Raw genomic sequence first — 23,645 nt, 5'->3', positions numbered from 1 at the left:
GTTTTAAAATTAAGTGTCCTTAACCTTAGACATAACGTCCAATACAATCTAAGTACGATACTTCCATGGTATGATGTATACAAGCTGAAGCCCCGCCTATCTTAATTACCATGCTTGAGCAAACACTGATACAAACAAAGCAAGCAAGCCAAACAAAGATTTGTCTTGCTCGCATTAATGTAAAAGCTGTAAGCAAACGACAACCTCCACCGTTACCTGAAATTATGGTGTATAAACATCACAACTATAAAATATCAATTGAAGTTTCTTAACTCAATCAAAAGGCATATTAACAAAAAAACAAGTAAACATACACTGAACGAAAAAGCTTGATTTTTGACACAATGTTGCAGTGAATACAAAATAAATTTCAAAAAAGGGGGTGTGATGAACAACAAAATCAGAAAGACAACTATGACCTTGAAAAATATGCCATAGAATAAAATAACATACACTGACAGGTAAATAAAAATAATTTTGTTGTAAGGAGTACTGACATATAGAGTGCAGAAATATTTTTCACAAAATAAACAAACTTGTTGTTCAAATGTGTTATATATAAATAGAAATATTGAGACGAGATGAAACACTAAATAAGTAAACTTTAAACAACAAAAATACATTACAAATCGTATCAACAGGTGAAATTAACACGAAAGTACGCCGATTTGAGAGTACTCGCAGTGCAGTTACTTTAAAGGCTAGAAAGTTAAAAAAATATTTATTTGTAGTGGATTGGGAAACACGTTATTACATCTTATATCAATCCCTTTCCACTTTGATGGTTCGAGTGCTACTTTGTAGCTGCATAAGCCTGCTCTTTTTCAAAATCTGCATTGGTGTATTTTACGTTTAAGAGATATTGCTCAGTCACTCTTAACACGGGCAAACCATTTATCGTTCCCTTCCGACGGACAATTGTCGTTTCTCAACACTATATACTCGCAAGTTGAAAGATATAGTTAAAAGCCAATTAAAACAATTAATAAGAAAAAAAAATCAAGCATCAGACTAAAATCAACATTTATATACCTTTTTGTTTTTTCTTTGTTGCCATATTTTTTTTGTTTCATAGAGATTAAGATTTTAACACAATGGTGACTGCTGTACCCCCCTTTTTTTTTACAGTTTTTAGCTACTAGTATTATGCCAGTTTGTTTTATTCACACAACGTTGTCAATATAGTGGAATTTTATGCAACTGTCATACAAGTGAGAGGTTTAGCAATCGCTAAATATAAAACCAGAGAGCCATATCTCTTGCACGTTAAAGACACCCTTGTAGATTTCGAAAAAGAGCAGGTTAATGCCGCTACATAGCAGCACTCGCACCCGCAAATTGGAAAGGGATTAATATAAGTTGCAAAACTTGTTTCCCAATCTACTATGAATAAATATGTTTAACTTTAAACTAAACCAGATTTAATCTACCATTTTTCTACATAGAAATGCTAGTACCAAGTCAGGAATATGACAGTTAAATTGTATCCATTCGTATTTGATGTCTTTAGCTTTTGATTTAGACATTTGATTATAGGGCTGGCTTACCTTTTTTTGATAAATTTTGTTACTCAATACTTTTCAATATAATTAGATAAAAACCAAAACTTGCTTTTTACGCTTATGTTCTATTTTTAGCCATCGGCCGGGCCATCGGATGAATTTCCCAAACTTAATACGTTAATGATTATACAGACCAAGAACATGCTTAGTAAGATCAAGTTTGACTTAATTTGGCTATGGATGAGAAGTGCTTCCCAGAAAAGCTCACACACGTCTCGACACTTTATAGGAGTCGTACAGTAAGTCTGTAATTACGTTTTAAACAATATTTCATTTTTCGAAAGTGCACAAAATACAATTATACAATAGAAATACTGGGATTCGGAAACAAGAAAAACTTATATAAATCCGTCTCCCTTTATTTGCTATTATGGAGTGGGACTATACTGAATTATGAAAAAGAAATAAGATTAACAAAAACCAGTAAAAGAACAATGACCGAAATCGTCAGTCGAATTATTGACTTCAGCTGGGACTATTTATTTCATTATTTATGTTGGTCCCAGAGTTGAATGACGATTTTCACCAAATCAACTTCACGGTGACCAGCAAAACACTGTGAAGATGATCTACAATCCAATCTTAGAAATTTATTTTTCCAGTTTCAGAGAAAGATCACGGCTAAATGCTTTCATTGTGTTTGTTGTTATTGAAATAAAGTTCAGACATCGTTAGGGACGACATCAAAAGTTCAATGTAGGATAAGAAAACTTAATTCATAGTTTTTTCACTGACCCCCCTCTTAACTTAATTTGGGAAAAATTGATTGGGATATATGTAAAATCGATTTTGGATTAACAAAACTTGCAGCAATGTTGACCCCCCCCCCCCCACCCCAAACTATTTGATTTAAGTTTTTTTATCCTACATCGATCTCTTATTATACATCCATAAAATCTTACAATTGCTGAATATGTTGAAAGTTGAATAGGGCATGTATACGTCGCATGCACACGTTTTCCAAAAATCAGTTGACAGTGGCGGATCCAGAACTTTTCATAAGGGGGTCCCAGTGACGGACCTAAAAAAGGGGGCTCCAGTCATGCTTCAGTGATTCTTTACATAATCAACTACGAAAGGGGGGCTGGGTTTACTTTATGTTAATATCGCAAAAATTTGTATTATATGTTTCTTCTGATATGTAATTTGACAGTATTGTGTGATTGTCATTCAAAAGTAGTTAAGCTTTGTCAAAACTTGAAGAAGTGCTGTGCATAATCAATGCCGGCATATAATAAAATTACGGATGATTGCTCAGTTTAGTAGTCTCTTTAGAAACCCTAAAAGATTTTCTAGATTCATGTTATATATACACCTTGGATTGTAAAATCGCAGTATACAAACGATCTAGTTATTTGCCTAAATCTGTTAATTTTGAGACATATTTGCATTTTATTGATTAGACAATGCTGTTGATTGAAGAGGGCCCTCATGGGGTTTTTGATTATGTGATTACTTGGCCGTTTTTTTAATGATTATTTGATTATTAAGCCAAATATTTCATGATTATTTGATTACCTAGGACTATATTTTTAGTTTATGATTATTTGATTACTAAAGATAAGCAAATATTTAATGATTATGTGATTATATTGGCAAAAAAATGGTGATTATGTGATTACTAGGACCCCCCATGAGGGGCCTCATTGAAAAATACTCCATTCCAGGCCCTTTTGTTTTCCAAAAAAATAATGTTACCAATAATTGATAAGTTCCAGGTCGACGGGTTCAAACAGAAAGATTTTGAAAGCAGTCGAACCCGTCGAACTGAAACTGATCAATTATAATTTATAGGTAATATTAATTATTTGGAAAACAAAAGGACCTCGAATGGAGTATTCTTTAATCACAGCATTGTCCTATATTAGTTATTAATATTTAATAAAGTTGAATTCTTTGATTTGGCATTTTTACCCGATGACGGCTGACAAATTGGACCTCGTAAGTATTATAGATTTATAGGTATATACCGATGATTTACCCAAACCCGACACTAAGGTATTTATCAATGGGAGATAACTCTTACTGTCTATGTAAATTGTTACGGATAACAAAAAACACACAACACAGCATATTGGTAACAATACACTGATCAATGACAGATATTTCTGTTGTATATTTGTTTATTTGTTTATGTATTGGTTCATATTCGTGACAGTTTCTTTGATGTTGTTCCCAATGAATTTGTAATACACACATCCCGACGATAACTTTATCCAATCAAATTAAAGAATTTTATTTACCGCTGTCTAGAATCAATTTGCTATATTTAGCAAAAAGAAGAAGATATGCTATGAAAAAGTGAAATTGGCTTCAATATAGGTGATTGCAAGTAAATTATCTCAATCAAACACGTCACATATATTTCAAAAGACACCATTTATGTCAACAATAAGGTCTTACCGAATGCAGATTAAGAGTGTTGATGGAAATGCATGTATAATTACCCTTGTTTATTTGGGTTATCGGATGTCGGTTTTCACAAGCCAAGTCCAGCTAGTGCTGCTTGTTGCTGTATAGATGAATTTCATGCAATAATGTATTTAACAGTCGCAAGACATGTTTATCCAAATGTGCCATCATCGTTTATGATTACTTGCGAGCAAACCTCGTAAATTCATGACATTCGGGGTACTAATATTTTGGTGTTGATCAGGTTGGGAACAAACCCTCTATATGGTGATTATACCTGTATAGAGGGATAATCCTTCTATAGAGGGGTAAATTCATCCCTCTATAGAGGGGTATTTTTGTTTAGACTGGATTTAAATCAAAATAGGGCAGAATGGCATTCTCTACTTATTATGGCAGTAACCTAGAACAGTTGATGCACCAATTGATGTACTTAACTTAATATGCACATGCCCAGTTTGATGCTTATCTGACTAAATATAAAATCTATTGTTCACCATGATTGAAAGCTGTGATGATCAGGTAAATTCTACTCACTTATGCCTCACTGAACAGAATTTCTATTGTTAGATTTAACATGAAATTTAAAGGTCAACTATTCCTTTTGTTGTTGATCAGGTGTTCAGATAGGTATACAATAGATTGCAAGTTTTGTCACTTTAGCAGAAAACTGGTTATCCCAATTTTTAGCAAAGTGCATATGTTGATGCATATAAGGCTAGAGATTATAGCCAATATAACTAGAAAATGCCATTCTGCCCTAATTTGCTTTAAATCCAGTGCAAACGAAAATACCCCTCTAAAGAGGGATAATTTTATCCCTCTAAAGAAGGATTATCCCTCTATACAGGTATAATCACCATCCAGGGGGTTTGTTCCCAACCTGTTGATGTTCACAGGCATTTTCACATTCTAAAAGAAATTTCAACACATTAATTTCATTGTTATAATGTTAAGAATACAAATTTTCTGTATTTTTTTTAAAGTTTCAATTTGATGTTATATTTTTAAAGAATCTGATAAAAGATATCTAGTAGGAAATAATGTTCTTGATCGCCATAGTTATTTTGTATTTGTCCACAATAAGGTTCTTCACGGTTAGTTTGGCCATATTGGATAGGGGACGATTATTTTGAAAGAGGTGGAAATAGTATGAAAGTATTGGAAATCCTATGCATGTTTCTAAGCAACTGCTCTGTTGATGTGTTCCCATAATTTCACACCGTTTTTACCTCCATTATGAAAATCTGCCCACTTTCGATATGGCCGAACTAATTGTGAAGAGCCTTATTAATTGCAATCACACATTTTCCTGTAATAATATTTTTGACATCAAAGAGAAGTGTCATTCATCAGTGCAAATGTGAATTTTTTTGCAAGACATTAATCATATTAATAGTTCAAGTGTTGACAAATATCAGGTCTAGTGTCATAGAGTCTGAAAAAGTGATAAGGTCCATTGAACATCAGTAATACACATCCAGGGATCTCTATGGCCTGTTTAACGATGGCGCCCCGCCATCGTTCAAATGTCTTGCGCCATCGTAAAAAATGTCTTGCGCCATCGTTAAATGACTTGCGCCATCGTTCAAAACTGTGATCGTTTTTAAAGCCTGACGCCATTTTTTTAGCAATTATAATCAAATGCATGTTATTGCATTACCTTCAGGCTTTCTTTATAGTATAATCCAGTTCTAACGCCTGAGGGATATCCGGATTAAGATCGCTAATCACTTGTACCTGAGCTTGTACAGGTAGATCAAGAAAGCAGACAGGAGAATATTATCTAAAGATAGACGATTCATTTGTCGAATTATTTAATTAAGTTTCCACAAATGCTTATGATAATTCAGATTAAATAAATAAATTAATAGTCCAGTTACAAAGTTTAACAAGTAGAACACGTGCTTTTATTTTGACTTACGCAATCAGCATCCCCCTTTTTAAGAAGTACAAAATAAGACGTAAAACAGTAATTATTATTTCATCGCAAATAACTCGAGTACTGCTGTATTGTAACGAGAATATAGAATTATTTTAAAAGTTAAAAAGTAAAAACTTTTAATATTTCCTGTAAATAAATATTGTATCGTAATTCCGAATTCATTTCGTAGTTTACAATCAAATTGATACATCCGCGTTTCCGGTTTCTATTCCGACTTGAAAGATGCATGTTGCATATCATCGATTTGCTAGATAAAGTAATTAAAAACCTTTTCATTTGACAACGTTCGCTTTACAAATCTTTTTAACCTTTTACATAACCCGTACGACTCGTTTTGTCGTTGCTGCAAACCAGCCATACCGGTAATGGGTTCATGAATTCTGAATTTGACAATGTCCATGAAAAATAAGCTCCACATGAATTTTAACCCGCATAACAATTACCAAAAATAGCAAGAAAACTACATTGGGACCTTCGTGATAGCTATTGGTCATTCTCGACTAAGGGAAAGGGAGGGGGCATGAGGGCTTGGCCTCTGAAGGGTTACAAACGACAATTATTGAAAATACATATATACTTTAATATAGTATTTATAATGAGAATTCAAATAAATATAATTTAAATAAGCAATGAATTAGCATGTTCACCTATCCTTATGTGGAGGGATGAAACACTTTCGATCGCGTTACGCTGTACAGCGTAGATACGGTTTATGATGGTGAAAGTTCCTCCATCGTTCAATTTTCATCCATGGAGATCCCTGCACATCATCAACATTTATTGCAACCTGAATAAGTTCTGAAACTACACATATTTTTTATGACAGGATAAACTTAACTCTGATCTTGCAATTGTTTATCTATAGAGGTTGCATTCAGTGTTACCTTTGTTCGACTAGGTCGGTAGGTATGTCCCTAAGTGAATTTCCGTTCTCTAACTTCAGTTTGCCTCAACCAAATTTTTTGAAAACTAAAACACAATGCTGAGGCCTAATTTAAAATAAATGTGTGGTTCCAGTTACCCGACTGACCCTAGTTTAAACCCCCAACCCTAGAATACTTGTTTTCATTTCTGAAAAATAAATGTTCAAACGATTAAATTTTGAGGATTGTGAATTAAAAATAATTAAATTAATAGATTTCTTTACTTCATCAGAAGCATCTGGTATGGCTTAAATGCAAGAATTCATGTCAGAATGCAACAAAATTAACGAAAAAACATAACATAATTGTTTATTTTCAATCCAAACACATGTAAAATGGCAGACATCCGGTAGAGGCATGTATATAACCGGAAATAATTTAGGTAAACGCATGATTTCTTTCTGGATTTTGACAATCCAAAATAAAAATAAATTAAAAAAATGCTGACCTACTGACCCTGATTATTAAAAGTATGTAACTGGAACCACACATATATAATTATTTTTATTTGGTCTTATTACCTCAAAACACAGATCAATTTCAGTGGCATTACTTTGACCGTTCTAGAGTTATGCCCAGGGTTTTAAATTACCAGGGGCCCACTCACCAATGGTCCCATTAAATTTGGTGTGGGCTCCTAAAGTTTCTGCTTTTTTGGAATATAACTATGTATATTGGCTACAAAATTAAATCTGTGGGCTACCAGTGCCAGAACTTCAATCCCTGATGCCCCTTTACCACAAAACTAATTATAAGATCAAGTACAAATTTAGGTATCGTCACTTTTAGTGTTCTTCAGTTATGTCCCTTTATAACTTTATATGATATGCAAGCGAAGGCATCATCTGTGTCTTATGGACACATTCCCCATTATTTAATTAAAAAAATAATTGTGCTTCAACATTTATTGTCATTAAAATATTTGTTCTTATTTTAAAATGTTCTCTGTCTCACCTCTTCCCTCCTCAGCTATTTGAGTGATGTACATGTTCTTTGTTTTGACAACAGTTGATACAAACAGGCAATGACAGGAAGTTGTTTAAGCAACTGTTTTTATTAGACCACAAAATTGTATAATGGTATCATTTCCTCATCATCCGAAGACACATTTAGTTTCCTGACAATAATTTTAGTTTTAATGAATGGATCTCTTTTAATTTTTATATGACCGCAAAAAGTTTTTGCGTCGTATAATGGTATCCGAAGACACATTTAGTTTCCAGACAATCACTTAAGATTTAGTAAATGGATCTCTATAAATTTTTAACAGAAGGTTTAATACCACTAAAGGAAGATTGGGATTGATTTTGTGGGTTATGGTCCTAATAGTTTAGGAATTAGGGGCCAAAAAGGGGGCTCAAAATAATTTTTTTTGTAGTTTTCAAACAATAACTTTTGTTAAAGTGGATGAATCTCTCTGAAATTATACCACAAGTCTCCATACCATTTAGGGATGGTTAGTTATGACTTTGGGGGGTTATGGCTCAAAATATATTGGAATTAGGGGCAAAAAAAGGGGGAAACTAGGTTTTTCTGGTCAATGGACAATTAAGACAATTTAAACCAGTGTAAGGGAGGTAATTCAAAAACAGTTAGCAAACACTGTTTGGTATGTTTGGATTCACCTCCCTTACACTACTTGTAAATAATGTATAAAGAAATGTCAGGTTTTGGACTTATTGCAAAAAAGGGGGTGGTAGTAGTTTTAATTTTTTTTCTCCAAATTTCTCAAATTCCAAATTTATGTCAAGAATTTGATCACAACCTAAATTCAGAGCTGTATCAAACTTGAATATTGTGTCCATACTTGCCCCAACTGTTCAGGGTTCGACCTCTGCCGTCGTATAAAGCTGCGCCCTGTGGAGCACCTGGTTATCAGATGGTTTAATACCACTTAAGGAAGGTTGGGATTGATTGAAGGGGTTAAGGACCCAATAGTTTAGGAAATAGGGGCCAAACGGGGCTAAAATAAGCAATTTGTAGTTTTCAAACAATAACTTGTGTTAAAGTGTTAAATCTCTCTGAAATAGTACCACAAGTTTCCATACCATAAAGGGATGGTTAGTTATGACTCTGGGGATATGGCTCAAAATGTGTTGGAATTGGGGGCTAAAAAAGGCAAAATAAGAGGAAAAAAAGGGGAAAACTAGGTTTTCCATACAATAACTTAAGATTTAGTAAATGCATCTCTATAAATTTTTACCAGAAGGTTCAATACCATTAAAGGAAAGTTGAGATTGATTTTGGGGGTTATGGTCCCAATAGTTCAGGAATTAAGGGCCAAAAAGGGGCCCAAAATAAGCATTTTTGTAGTTTCAAACAATAAGTTGTGTTTAAGTGTATGAATCTCTCCGAAATTATACCATAACTTTCCATACCATGTAGGGATGGTTAGTAATGACTTTGGGGGGTTATGGCTCAAAATGTTTTGGAATTAGGGGCAAAAAAAGAGGGGAAACTTTTTTGTTTTTCTGGTCAATGGACAATTAAGACAATTTAAAAGCAGAGTAAGGGAGGTAATTCAAAAACAGTTAACATACAATGTTTGGTATGTTTTCGGATTTACCTCCCTTACACTACTTGTAAATAATGTATAAAGAAATGTCAGGTGTTGGACTTGTTGCAAAAAAGGGGGGTGGTAGTAGTTTTCAAATTTTTTTCTTCAAATTTTTCGTATTCCAAATTTTTGAAAAGTTTGAAGAAGAAATCTTTAATTGCACAATATTGCATAATAGATTTGTAAGATCTTGACATTTGTTTTGTGTTAGAAACTCATATTATGTCAAGAATTTGATCACAATCCAAATTCAGAACTGTATCAAGCTTGTGTCCATACTTGCCCCAACTGTTCAGGGTTCAACCTCTGCGGTCCTATAAAGCTGCACCTTGCAGAGCACCTTTTTTTTTCTAGATTGGGCCAGGGCCATGTACAAAAATATATGTGTGGTTCCAGTGGTCTACTGATGCAGTCTACTTTACACCTTTGGATCCCAGAATTCTTTTTTCATTTCTGAAAAACAGATTTTGATCAATCCCATTTTGTGATTTTCAATCATTTAATTCACATTTTTTTTTATCTGAATTTCCATTAGAAGTATTCACTATGGCTGTAAATCAACAAATTCTTACCAGAAATGAGAATGCAACAAACTTAACTAAAAACGTCACATGTAGGTTATTTTACAACCAAACATATGATAATAGTGACCTTTTGTTAGGAGTATTGACATCTCCAAAGTGGTATTTGAAATAAATTGCCAGCATCATGTTAGTTTCAGCATATTTTTTAGTGGATCCCCATTTTTGTGCTCCAAGCACTGAGCAAAGTTTTATGCTTTCTTTACTTTAAAAGCTAGCACTGGTAACAGAAAATTGTGGTATGTTTACATTGAAACCAGAAGTGGCACTTTGAAGAAACCACATTGGTTTTGTTTTATAAATTAGATAATATTCAATAAAGTAATAATTTATTTACACAACAGTTGAAGTCCAATCTTAATTTATAACTAGGATTATATGTTTTCTTAAAAACGGACTGTTGTTTTCCCTGAGCACTCCGGCTTCCTCCACCAATGAAAACCATCACATTATTGAACAATAGTGTTGAAAGTGGGTTAAAAACCAATTAATCAATCACAATCGTTGAAGTCTATAATTGTTTAATGATTAAAGGAAATTGGAAGCCCTAAATAAATGACTCTGTACATTTGATTGTTAGCACATGCTTGATTTCAGATGACATACTTTACCTGTACTACTCTATTGATGTGAATTTTATTACAATTACAGATACATGTAACATCAAAATGATGACATGGGGGAAATAATGGTGCCCAAAATATTCTGAACAACCCTTTTTTGTCGCAAGATGATATAATTATTTAATTAACAACAATGGTGAAGCTCATACCATCCTTGGCATAAATGCAATATATACATTGTACATCAGATAAAAATATGTGTGGTTACAGTTACCACACCCAACGTATTAAAACCCCTAGACCCTAGAAATTTTTTTTCTTTCCAATCATAAAGAAAATGATGAACTTTGATTTTTACAAACCCGGAAGTAAAAAAAATGAAAAAAGCTGATATTCTGACCCCATTTTTCCTCAAAGAACCACACTTATATATATATATAGGCCTCATGGAAAAAATGTAGAATTTTTGGAGAGGAATATTGGAGGATGCACATGAGACAACACATAATAAATGGAAACTTGGAAACAGGTTTTAATGTATGATGCAGGTATAATAAGATACATAATATTGTATTCATGGTGCTTTATTGCTATTCAATGTGACCAATTACAATGAATGAAAAATTACAACAAAATATATATATATATAACTCGTCTAAACATCAACCCCACAATGTTAGATCTGTAAATTTGCTTTCGCAAATTTGTTGTTCTTCCCTCGCCAGGATTCGAACCCATGCTACTGCGATTTCGTGACAGAAAATCGCCTGCACTGTAGCCGTCCTGCTAGACCACACGACCACTTGGGCTTCACTATATATATATATATACACACAATGTACACAAAATGTACTACCAGTATATACATTTGTAGCATGGATTAAATTTATACTTTGTATTGATCACTAATATTTGGACATATGAATTTTCTCTCAAAGGTTAATAGATTACATTGGCCTATAACAATTTTTATTATTTTCAGATGAATTACGTGAAAAGAGGATGTTCAGTTGTGAGTTCTTCCCCTTGAAAGAGAAAGTACAAGAGGTAAGAGAGTTCATTAAAAATGGTTCTTCCCTCTGGTATAATAATTAATCTGTGTTTATGGTACTACCTTATTGGGAACTTGATTAAAATCCATTACAGTGCATGCATCCTACATTGTATTTAGGACAATTTAACGTATATTTGACAAGATATTGATGATATAAGGATGAGTTCTATAACACGATCTTATGATTGGTGGGGATTTTGAGCATTGAAAACTGTTCTTCACAGATTCATTATTTTTAAGTTGATGCAGCATTCAAGGTTAATTCTTTTTCTTTTATGCCCCTAGTCATAGTGGAAGGAGCAATAAGTTTTACCTCTGTCCACCTGTATGTTCCTCCGTAGGTAAGTCCCAAAATTGCTTTCTGTTCTTTTACTGTAGTTTGTCTTAACCAAATGTTATGTCTCAGAAATTTATACACAATACTCGTTTTTAACAAACACAGATCTAGTTTGAATTTGGTAGCATCACTTGCACCATTCTAGAGTTATGCCTCTTTGCAAATGGAAAAAAAATCTGAAATTTTGTTTCTGTTTTCTAACTTTAGTTTGCCTCATCCATAATTTTATGATAGTATACTTATACACAATTCTTGTTATCACAAATCTCAGATCAAGTTTCAGCTTGGGTAGCATCACTTTTATCCCAGGCATAGATTACCTTAGCTGTATTTGGCACAACTTTTTGGAATTTTGGATCCTCAATGCTCTTCAACTTTTTACTTGATTGGCTTAATAGAGATTTTGATATTAGCGTCACTGATGAGTCTTATGTAGACGAAACGCGCGTCTGGCGTACTAAATTATAATCCTGGTACTTTTGATTACTAATTACCATTCTAGTGTTCAGGTGTTATGCCCCTTAACAAATGGAAAAATTGCTGAATACTAGGTTTCTGTTCTCTAATAAACCTTAGTATGCCTCAACCAAATGTTATGAAACTTATACACAACTCTTATAACAACAAAATACAGATAGAGTTTAAATATTGGGGGTGTCACTTTCTAATCTATATTAATGCCCTTTTACAAATGGAAAAATTGCTGAATTTTACATTTCCTTTCTCTAACTCAAGTTTCCTTCAACCAAATGTTTTCAAACTTATTCACAACACTTATTATTGGGGCTGACTTGATACTTGTCAATTTTCCTGACTTTTCCAGACTCAACGAATTACATTCTCATATATAAAAAAATGTTGTGTATCCATGTTCTAAAAAATATTGATGATGGCATTGTTAATTATTTGATATTTGAGTTATCTACCTTTGTCTTTAAGTGTAGTTAAACCAATTCTAATGCTTAACACAATGCAATGTCCAGTTTTACTTCCCATTTATGCTATTTATCTAGCTACAAAGTCAAAGGGGACTTAAGGTTTGCACCGTCAGTCTGACAAATCAGTTTTCCACACTTTTTTTTACTCATGCTTGAAGTATTGATTTGATAATCTGTGTTTTGTTTTATCTCGAAATTTGGGCCTCTAACTTAGAAAATTCACTAAAATAATCAGTTTGCCACATTTTTTTTGTCATCCTTGAAGGTATTAATTTTATAATAAGTGTATTGGTTTATCACCACAAGTTACAGATCAAAATCGAGTTTTGTTCCGTTCTGATGATTTTGTACAGAGATATGATCCTTTGACTTAGAAAATTCACTTAAATAATAAGTTTTTTGCACTTTTTTTCGTCATCGAAGATATTGATTTGAATTTTGGCATAATGTGTTCTCCCTTATGTCCCTAGGGCCTTTTATCCTCATGTGATGCTATCTGAATTTGTTTTATGATTGTGTTATGAATGTTGTAATTTCCCTGTTAACCAGATTGCTAAATGAAATATCTGGGGGGAACAATGACCGCATATTGCTTTATCATGACAAGTTACAGATCAAGTTCGAATTTTGTTCTGGTTTTATGATTTTGTTCAAACTTATGTTCCTTTGACTTAGAAAAATCACTTAAATTATCAGTTTTCAACACTTTTTTTTGTCATGCTTGAAGATTTTGACTTGATATCTGTTATATAGTTTACACCATAACAAGTTATCATGGTTATAGATCAAGTTAAAATTTTGTTCCAATACAATGAATTTTTAACCGATGAGGGACTATGAATTGCTATGCAATACTCACAGAATGCTTATTTAAAAATAAATTTCAATCATATTACATCACAATGAATTTTCTTTTTCATTACAGGGCAAAAGATAGTATGGGCTAGGTAAATTTGAGTTGTTAAGACTTAAATCAGGATGAGGACTTACAAGGAACCAAAGAGGATTGACAAAGCTAGGTCAAGAGAGCCTGGACTAGTTACTCTTGATGAAGGCATTTCTAAATTGTCAGCTTTGTCAGTACAAGTTGAAGAAGAAACTATGGCGAACTCTTCTGACAAGGAGGAAGAAATGATCGAGGACAATGACTCTGGAGTTCAGGAAAATAATATTGATGATGAAGAACCTGAATTGGACAATGAAAAAATGGAGGAAAATAAAAATGATAAAGATGAGAATCATGAAAAAATGGAAGATGATAACGTAGAAATTAGTGTAAAGAAAAAGACTCCACCTAAAAAATCAAAGAAAGTTGTAGAGAATAATGTACATCACAATGAAGACATTAATGATATTGAAAAATGTGAACCAGAAGGAGAAAAAAGAAAACTAGAACCACCTTCAAAGACAAAGAAAACAACCACTGTAAAAGATGTAAAAAAGAGGAAAATGTCCGACAAGAAAAACAATAAGAGTAAAGATAGTAAAGATGTCCATAATAATTGTGTTGTTGATTTGGGAAGTAAAGAAAAAGTTTCTCCAAAATCTAAAAATAGATCAAGATCAACAAAATCAAAACAAAAATCCAATATGACAGAAGACACTGATGCTGATGAATTACATAAAGAAGAATCAGAAAAGTCTAGTAGTTTTAACACATCTGACAGTCTCAGTGTTTCTCCTCGCTCCTCAAAACGGACTCCTGTTAAAAATCGTAAATATCAAAGTGATGAAGAACATGACCCATCAAAGGAAGAAGGAGATAGTTCTGGCAAGAAAAAAAGGTCACGTTCAAAATCCCCACGTTGTTCTACCCCAAAGAAGCGCAAACTCAACTTTGATGAAAATGAATTCATGAATATTAAAGATGATGATTTTGTAATTGAAAAGAATGACAAAGATATAGAACATGTAGAATCTGTCACAAATGAATCAACTGATAATAATAAATGTAAAAAGGTTGTGAAATCTCGTAAGAATAAGTCTTTGATTAAAGAAGATATCATTTTAAAACCAAAAGCGATCAAGAAGAAAGCAAAGCTTTCACAGAGTGAAATAAAACCCTCATCTCAGAGTGAAATAAAACCATCAATAGATGATACTACTGATAAGAATGAAAGTGTTGAAATGGTGAAGGGTGAATCTTTGACAATGGAGAAGCCTAGTGAATTGAAAGAAAGTACTGTTGTGAAAGTAAAAAAGAAGAAAATAAGAAAGAAAAAAACAGTTGAAAACCAAGAAAAAAGTGATAGTGCTGAAATCAAGTCTGATAAGATAGAAGTTAAATCTGAAAAGGCTGATAATGTGAATGATAACAATAAAGATGATACAAAAACTGAAAATGAAAATGATATTGAAAATAACAGTGAAAAACCTAATAGTAAGAATCAAGCTGATAATGAAGGAAAAAGTGAAAAACCAATAGACACTGAGAAAGGAGAGAAAAAAGAGAAAAGGAAAATGAAACCATTAGAGGAGATTGTCTGCACTTATTGTAAGAAAGTTTCAGTTGGAAAGGCAGCTAATACAAGACATTTGAAAAAATGCTTTGTTTATCAAGCAAAATTGGTAATGGACGGACAAGATGAGAATACAGAATTGGAAACAACTGATGAAACAAAGAAAGATGAAGAATCTCATGTTGAATGTAAGGATGAAGACAAAACATGTGTATATTCAGAAACAATAAATGAGAGCAATATGGAATGTGATGATGTATCAAAGGAAAATTTAAATCAAAGTGAAGATAAAGAAAACCTTAATGATAGTGTTAGTTCAGAAAATAAATCTATTGAAAACCAAAGTTCTTCAAAAAAGAGATCAAAAACAGATAGTGTGTACAATTGTCAACATTGTGACTATACTGCACACAAAAGAGCAATGTTGGCAAAGCATCTTCATTCTCACAATATTTTTATGTGCTTACGATGTAGCTTTTTCTGTGAGTCTGATGATGAGTTAAAAGACCATATGCACCGAGAACACAAGGAACGTATGGATCATAAACTATGTCGAAAGTGTAGTAGATATGTACACTGTGCTGAAATAACACTAGAACAACACATGGAAAGTTGTCAGGGTCCAGTTCCATTTAAGTGTCCTCATTGTGAAAAGGAGTTTAAATATGAATCATCTTTAAAATCTCATATCCTAAAACACGATCCTGATGGTCCGAAAAAGTTTTCTTGTCCACAGTGTTCGTACAAATCTAACTACAAAGCAAACTTAAAGAAACACCTTGTAAACATTCATAGTTCAAGAATAAAGCAATTCAAATGTACTTACGAGGATTGTGAAAAAATGTTTCACTCAGAAGATAATATGAGAAGGCATTTAAAATGGCATAGTATTGACAAACCTTTCAAGTGTAAACAGTGCCATAAAGAGTTTCGGACTTCAGGTGCATTATCCGGTCATTGTGTAGTTCATAAAACAGGAACACCTTTCAAATGTACTGTTGAGGATTGTGAAAAATCATTTCGGTCACATAAACTACTCAAAAATCATTTGCAAGATTTTCATCATCAAGCAGAAAAGAAATTTATTTGTGCTCATTCTGGATGTGACTTTTCATTTTTCAAAAGAAGTCATCTAGATCGTCATTTAGTAACACATTCAGGTAATGTACTATTAGTCATCTGGTTGGTTATATATATATATAACAAATGCATTTTGTATATAATTCAGATTATGTTACAGCAAAATGCATTGAGTGTGTAGATAAAGGTAGAATCTTTGGTTAGCTTGCTTGTTAGCTGAACCATGAAGTCATTAATAGGTTAAGATCGCAAAAGGCTCAGTAAATATATTTCAAAATTAAAATGATGAAGTTACATACATTTGTATTTATGTTGGTACTGACCTTCTTTGAATCATTACAATCCACAACTGAAATGAAAACATCAGTAAAAAACACAACTAGCAAATAACATACAATAAAAGAGTGGCAAAAGATAGCAAAAGGATTTTCAAACTCATTGTCAGAAAAAAGAAGAAAAGCCATGCATGACAAAAAATGAATGACAACCATAAGACAAACAATAGTATACAATTGACAACATAGAAAACCAAAGACTGAGACTTGAGCTACACAAACCCCACCAAAAAAAGACATTTTTGAAATGAAATATACATGTATAATACATGTACATGTCTACTATATTGGCAATTTCAGATGTTATTAATTCAGTATTGATACAAGTATTTGAGACATAAATCTGTGTTAACCATTTATTTCTATATATTTTAACAGGAGAGAGAAAGTATGGTTGTTCATATTGTGGTAAAGCATTTAGACATGCAGACAATCTGAGAGTCCATCTTCGGCAGCACACAAATGAAAAACCAGTGTCCTGTAATATGTGTGATTTCAAATGTCGACAGAAAAGTTCTCTCCGTTATCACTTGCAAAAAATTCATAACATTGTTTTCAAAAAAAGGGAAAAGCGAAAAGAAAAATCTGCTTCTGGTGATGTAGTTGTAAAATCAGAGAATGACATCACTGTTAATTCTTTAGACTCAAGCTTAGACTTAATAACTGCAATCGTGAATGCAGTAGCAAAAAGTGAGGATATTGAAACTCCAGATGATTCAGTTATTGATAAATCAAACAGTGCTGACACTTCTACTGGTAATAAAACTAATGACGATGCAAAGTCTGATTCTCTTGTAGCAAATAAAGTGGTTGATCTCTATGAATTTAAATCTGACGATGAATTTGGTGATGAATCTGTAATGGTCCCATTACCATTACCTGTTCAGAGACCTATTAATCATTTAAATAAATCAAATGAGAAAGTAGATAATAAAGTGAAAGTAGAAAATAAAGTGAAAGTAGACAAAAAAGTGAAAGTAGAAGCTAAAATTGAAAATGAAGATGAACCAACTGATACAGAATATCCTGACAATAAGGACAGTATTGAAAAAATAGTAACTACCAAACCGAAAGTTGTGAGGCGAGGGAAAAAGAAGAAAATAAATTATGCAGAACCTGAAACTGATCTTAGCTTTGAAACTGTTGATGCAAAGGAGGATAATATAAAAAAGGAAGAAAAAGAGGAAAATGCTGTTGTGAAAAGAAAGAGGGGACCAAAAAAATCAAAATTGAAAGTTGAAAAAGCTGTGGAGGAGAAAAAGGAGGAAGAGGATGAAAAGAGTGAAGTCACACCAAAAGGAAGGCGAGGTCGTAAAAAAGTAGAAAAGATTCCAAAGAAAAGAGGGAGGAAACCTAAAAGTGTAATTTTGGATGAAAAGAGTAAAAAAGCTGTAGTAAAATCACCCATTAACAAAATTAAGAAGAAAGCAGGAAGACCAAGAAAAGTAAGACCACCTTCTGAGTCTGAAGAAGAAGACAAGAAAAAGGATGAAACAAAAGATGATGAAAGTAATCATGATGAAAATGATTCTGAAAAAGAGGGAGATGAAACTATTCCAAGGGAGAATGAAGATGATGATGACACTGTAGATGTTCCTCTATTAAGTACGCCAAATCCTGATGAAGATGATGATGATACTAGAGAATATATAGGAGATGAAAACTTAAAGGAAAACGCACATCTTGTTTCAAATTTGGAGAACAAGCAATCAGAAAAGGAGGATGATAATGAGGATGAGGAGGAGGAAGAAATAGAAATAAAGACGGAAGTTAAGACTGAGGCAAAGATTGAAGAAAAGATTGAGGTGAACATTGAAGCAAAGATTGAAGAAAAAACTGAAGAAAAGAAAGAACCTCAAATTGAAAATGAAAGTGTCGTAGTTGAAAAGCAAGGTGAACAAGAATCAGACAAAATGAGTAGTGGTATTGACACAGATTTTGAAGATGATTTAAAACCACCTCCTGCTCCTAGACCTCCACCTGTTGTTGACAGTGATGAGGGAGATATTGAATCAGGACCAGATGAGATGGACACACCTGGTCGGGACTTTGAGTCAACTCCACCCAAATCAAATATTACAGAACATATTCATAGTGTTCCTGCACATACACCAAGGGACTTTGAGTCATCTCCTCCTAAATCTGTCCAAACAATAGATTATGGGCCAAGTACTCTTAGCCAAACAGGATTTGAAAATAGGAGAGAAGGAGATTCTGTTGAGGCACTATCTGGAAGCTACACAGCTACACCATCTAGAGAAGTTTCAGTAGAAGAAAAGCGAAATGAAAGGGAAGCCAGTCTTCCATATTCTAATTTGGAAGCTGAAAATTTGCCTAATACTCAATCTCCTATCATGGAACCAATACAACAACCTGAACCACAATCAAATGCAAATCCTGATTATGGCTCTCAATCGGAATCAACTATGCCAGAAGTTGACAAAGAATATCTAGGACAGTACCTTCAACAGTTTGATTCGGCTAGCCGCTCAGAGGATGATCGAATTGAAAGGATGAATTCTCAAAATGAACCAACATCAGAGCCAATTGAGATTCCAAGTTCACCTCAGAAAGACTTGCCACCTTTGAATCTCAGTGCAAATGCACCACCTTTGAACCTTAGTACAAATAGTAATGACAGAGAAAATAGTCAGGGTAGCGACATGTCGAATAAAAGAATGGAAATATTGTCCATTGACCGTCAAACTGAGGATCATTACAGTAGTAGAAGTGAAAATGTATCAAGATCATCTGATAGAATACCTGACAATGTTTATGAAAGTATTAGCTCTATGAACACATTTATGCCTCCAACTACACGAGAAGCACCAATTATTCATTCAGCAGAAAGTCCATTCCCTTCAGTATCAACTCCTTCAACTTTCATGCGATTTTCAGAAAATGATGCAATTTTACAGAGGCAAAGAATGAGTACTCCTTTTCTATCACAGGGTGACCCGAATGCATTACAAAATTTGCATAGAATGGCAGACAATGCCTTAGCTCAACATAATAATGCATCATTACTTCGAAGACCAACAACTGTGCCACCTCGTGAAGATATGTTTAGTAGCTCCACTGCTGCTATGGCAACTATGGCTAGAAATCCCTTTCACAACACTTGGGCTAGTCAGGAGGTTAGACCAGCTCATTGGAGTCAAAGTCCATATTTAGGACGCACAATCGATAGGCCAACAGCAGCTCCATCAGCTTCAATATTTGGAAAGGACAACTATCTTCCTGGACGTGAATTTATGTTTGAGCAGTCTCGACGTGCAGTGGCAGATAGAAATGTCTTTCCTGGTCTTCCACAAGCACAGAGGCCAGAACTTGCACATGACACTTTCCCAATGGACAGATTTGACATTGGTAGTTACTTTAGTGGGCATACATATCCTGGGGCTTCAACTCTCACTGAGTATAACCGAGCTGCTGCTGCACATACATCTCAAAAAACATTTGATGAACGATACCGTCAATCATCTACAGGCATCACAGACTTCAGGGCACTACCTCAGACAACTGCATCTAGTATGTTTAGTAGTAACATGTTGAACTCATCATTTCATCTTGACAAATACATGTACTCACGGGATCCTGTATATCATGCCCAGCATATTCCTGATGCTACAAATAGTCCATTCTTACCACCAGGTGTGCCCGGACAACATTCTGTGTTTGACCGTGAATACACAAGGGGTTATTTTCAGAACAGTCCATATAGTTTAGATAAACAATATGCTGCGGCAGCCGCTGCCTCAGCTAAATTATCACATCCATCAGGTGCAAGCGTGGTTCAGGAAAGAGACTTTGTACCACGTCCAGGCACAGCCGCTGCCACAGGTGAAAATCAGGAAGCTTACAGACACCCTATGTTATATAATATGATGAATCATAGATTTTATGAATGAAAATGTGTCTGTAGCATGTATATTAAGAGACTGCATTTATTTATTTTTTGTTACAATTTATGTTACAGAAGCAATTCTCAAATAAGTATCATTAATATTTTTACTAGTTTCAGTATGATCATTCATATATGTAACTCATGTGGTACGAAAAGCTGGTATCTCACTTTTTCATAAAAACCATAAGGATTTTTAACGATAACTGTTCATGTATTTTTTAAAAGAAAATTAAAAAAAAAAATAGCTTATCTTGACATTTAAATTTTTATTGGATATAATGACATTTAAATTTTTATTGGATATAATGCAATCTTTTGTTTTTATATTTCCTGAATACTGGATGTTCTTTCTTACCCTCCTATTTAGATACTTTATTTTAAGCTTTATGCTTTAAAATGAAATTTAAAAAAATATAAATAGATATATCTATTATGACAGTTATGTCTACTGTTGTTTATATATTGTTAATGAAATGAATTTAAAGAGCTGACAATAACTATTTAAGTATTAGTATATATTTTTTATCAAGCTTCATTTTGAAAAATATCAAAACTTGATCTTATCTTAATGATTAAACAAATATTTAAATGTTAGCATATTTAAGATGTGGTGCTACTATGTTTAGCATGGTTAGTTAGAGTATTGTCAAGCAACTGTTTGTTTAACAAAAGTTGAAATATTGCCAAAATTATTTACTTTGGTTATTTGATTTTTTGTTTGTTAATTTAACAGAAGGAGGGGTATAATGCTTATTATCAAATTTGAATCTTTTTTTGGTGAAGAAATACAAGTTAGGCCATTTTGCTAATTAATATTTATTAGTAAATGTTGAAAAAAAGAAGTTATTATTTAGGTTTTAAATAAAGGTTCGTGTGTAAGGTTTGAACGCTGACCAAAATGTTTTCACCAAGATATCTTCAAAAACAATTCTCCAAACAGCAGTGTTTTTACCCTGACATTTTGTATCAAATTTGTATCAAAATGTCCCTCAGAAATGATAAAAAACTGGTTAAACATTTTAAATTTGATAGAGCAAGTATTAGTAATCCAGTATATATAATACCAGAACCAAAACCATATTTTCCGAATACTAAATCACAAAAAAAACCAAAAAAACAATATGACTGACATATTGTCCTTATTATAATGGTTTAAAGGAACCCAAGTGGCAACAAAAAAAATCATGGTTTTTTGTTCATATCTTTTTCTTTTTTTAAGGAAAGAGTATGGAAAGATAAAATTGTTTGTATCCCCTTTTTGTGTCTTCCCAATTTTTAGTGATAAAAACCAGTATTTTTTTTTTGGTAAACTTTATCAAGAATTATTATTTGAAATTAATATGTGAACTATAGGCCTATTTATAGCCTACATATACAGGCATATGAATTTTTGTTGTTATTTGCAATTGGATATGAAGATTTATTTCTCATAAAATAAAAAAAAGAAGCCCAGATATTTTATATCTCTAGAAGTCAGTGCCTAATCGGACAAGTTTTCAAGAGTTTATGTTAAGGAAAATGCTGTATCAACATAACCATGTTATTTGGATGGAGAGTTGTCTCATTGACACTCACACCACATCTTGGTATATCTATTGAATATTTATAGCAAAACCCTTTCTAAATTTAAGCAAAGTGTGTTGACTTCTAGACACCAGTTTAGTTCGAGTTTGTCTTTTTCATTCCTGTTTCCTGTTTCCTGTTTTGATATATAATATAAAGCCAACTGTCATAATTGTCATCTATTTCTTCTTTTAGTTATCAATGATTAGGGGTAGATGCATGTTTATTGTTACATTGAACAAAAGTTTAAAAAGTTTAACAAACACTGGTTGTTAGATATAGTACCCACTTGTTTATTGAAGCATTGAAGATTGTTATTTTTTGTTCAAGTTTTATTTTTATATGATTTTTACAAAAGTCGATATTTTAATAATTTATATAAATGTTTAATTATTGCATATTTAAATTTGAAAAGTAACAAAGTATGCCTGACTTCTTCTTTTCTTCTTTAGGGCATGAAAAGTAAAATTGAGTAAACAGGTTTTATAAGTTGGTCAGTCCTTTGACAAACATTGGAAATCTGTTAAAGCATTTTTATTAGGATGAAAGAGTCAGCATCAAGTTAAAGTAATCACTTGGCTTTTTTCCTTCATCTTTATTTTTCACATTTGTTTTTATTTGCTTCCACCTCAAAAAAATTATTAACATGCAGTGATCACACTCTTAGAATGCCTTCATACTTTTAAGTCAGACTTTTGAATTTTTCTAAATTATATTTTGAGTACCCTCCAAGCAGTTTATGATGATATGAACTATGAAGACCCTTTTCCAATAAGACTTAAAAGACAGTGCTGATTTTATGCCAAGATATTATGATATTTTTAAGCTCTGTTGTGGGTATGGATTCTAAATTGACATGTTATACTCACAGTTGCAGACTTGAAAGAGAGGAGGCCAAAGGTTTATGACTTATAAATTTCTATTCACAAATTAAGTTGAAGTCAATTGTAAGGAACCACTTGTTAAACAATTTTTTTGTTTATGAAAAGTTTTTAAAAGATATTATGGTGTTTATTTGTAAAAAAATAATATTTAGGGTAATGAATTATGTGGCACAGTACTTAAAGTATTCAATTAAATTACTGTATAATGGTAAATATTTGTATTTAATTTATTTTTTATCATAACACCTGTGACAACAAATGAACTTTCAGTTTTAAGATTAAAGCAGTAATACACATAATCCTAGGACCTGAGGTTTTATGTTTTATTTTACAAGAAATTACTGGGAAAATTGAAAATATGCTTATAAGATCTTGGACATATATTAGTTTGTGTCAGTAAAATTCAATTGTATAAAATGTGTAGAAAATCTATTTTCATTCTAGGACATATACAAATTCATCTATGTCAAAATTCCACATTTTTTAAAGTCAAATAAAATAAAATGTGATTTCAATTTTATACTGCAGTGATACAAACACTCAAT

At 32.8% G+C, this 23,645-nt stretch overlaps 1 protein-coding gene across 4 annotated transcripts; it reads left to right on the top strand.

Moving 5' to 3' along the window:
• The first annotated feature begins 3,614 nt into the window (after window positions 1-3,614).
• On the top strand, window positions 3,615-21,793 carry LOC143045270 (uncharacterized). 4 transcript variants are annotated; one of them, XM_076217674.1, is made up of 4 exons: window positions 3,615-3,639; window positions 11,526-11,590; window positions 13,798-16,491; window positions 17,125-21,793. In XM_076217674.1, exons 3-4 carry the CDS (start codon window positions 13,851-13,853, stop codon window positions 20,655-20,657), a joined length of 6,174 nt encoding a protein of 2,057 aa, XP_076073789.1. In that variant the 5' UTR covers window positions 3,615-3,639; window positions 11,526-11,590; window positions 13,798-13,850; the 3' UTR covers window positions 20,658-21,793. The 4 variants fall into 4 exon arrangements, with proteins under 4 accessions (XP_076073789.1, XP_076073768.1, XP_076073776.1 ...); XM_076217653.1 differs by lacking the exon at window positions 3,615-3,639 and adding an exon at window positions 3,784-3,884; XM_076217661.1 differs by lacking the exon at window positions 3,615-3,639 and adding an exon at window positions 3,813-3,894.
• The last annotated feature ends 1,852 nt before the right edge of the window (window positions 21,794-23,645 follow it).

This window comes from Mytilus galloprovincialis, chromosome 1 (genome assembly GCF_965363235.1).
Source record: "Mytilus galloprovincialis chromosome 1, xbMytGall1.hap1.1, whole genome shotgun sequence".
Taxonomy (NCBI): domain Eukaryota; kingdom Metazoa; phylum Mollusca; class Bivalvia; order Mytilida; family Mytilidae; genus Mytilus; species Mytilus galloprovincialis.
Note: the sequence above shows the minus strand (reverse complement) of the source record. Positions and strands in the feature narration are given on the sequence as shown.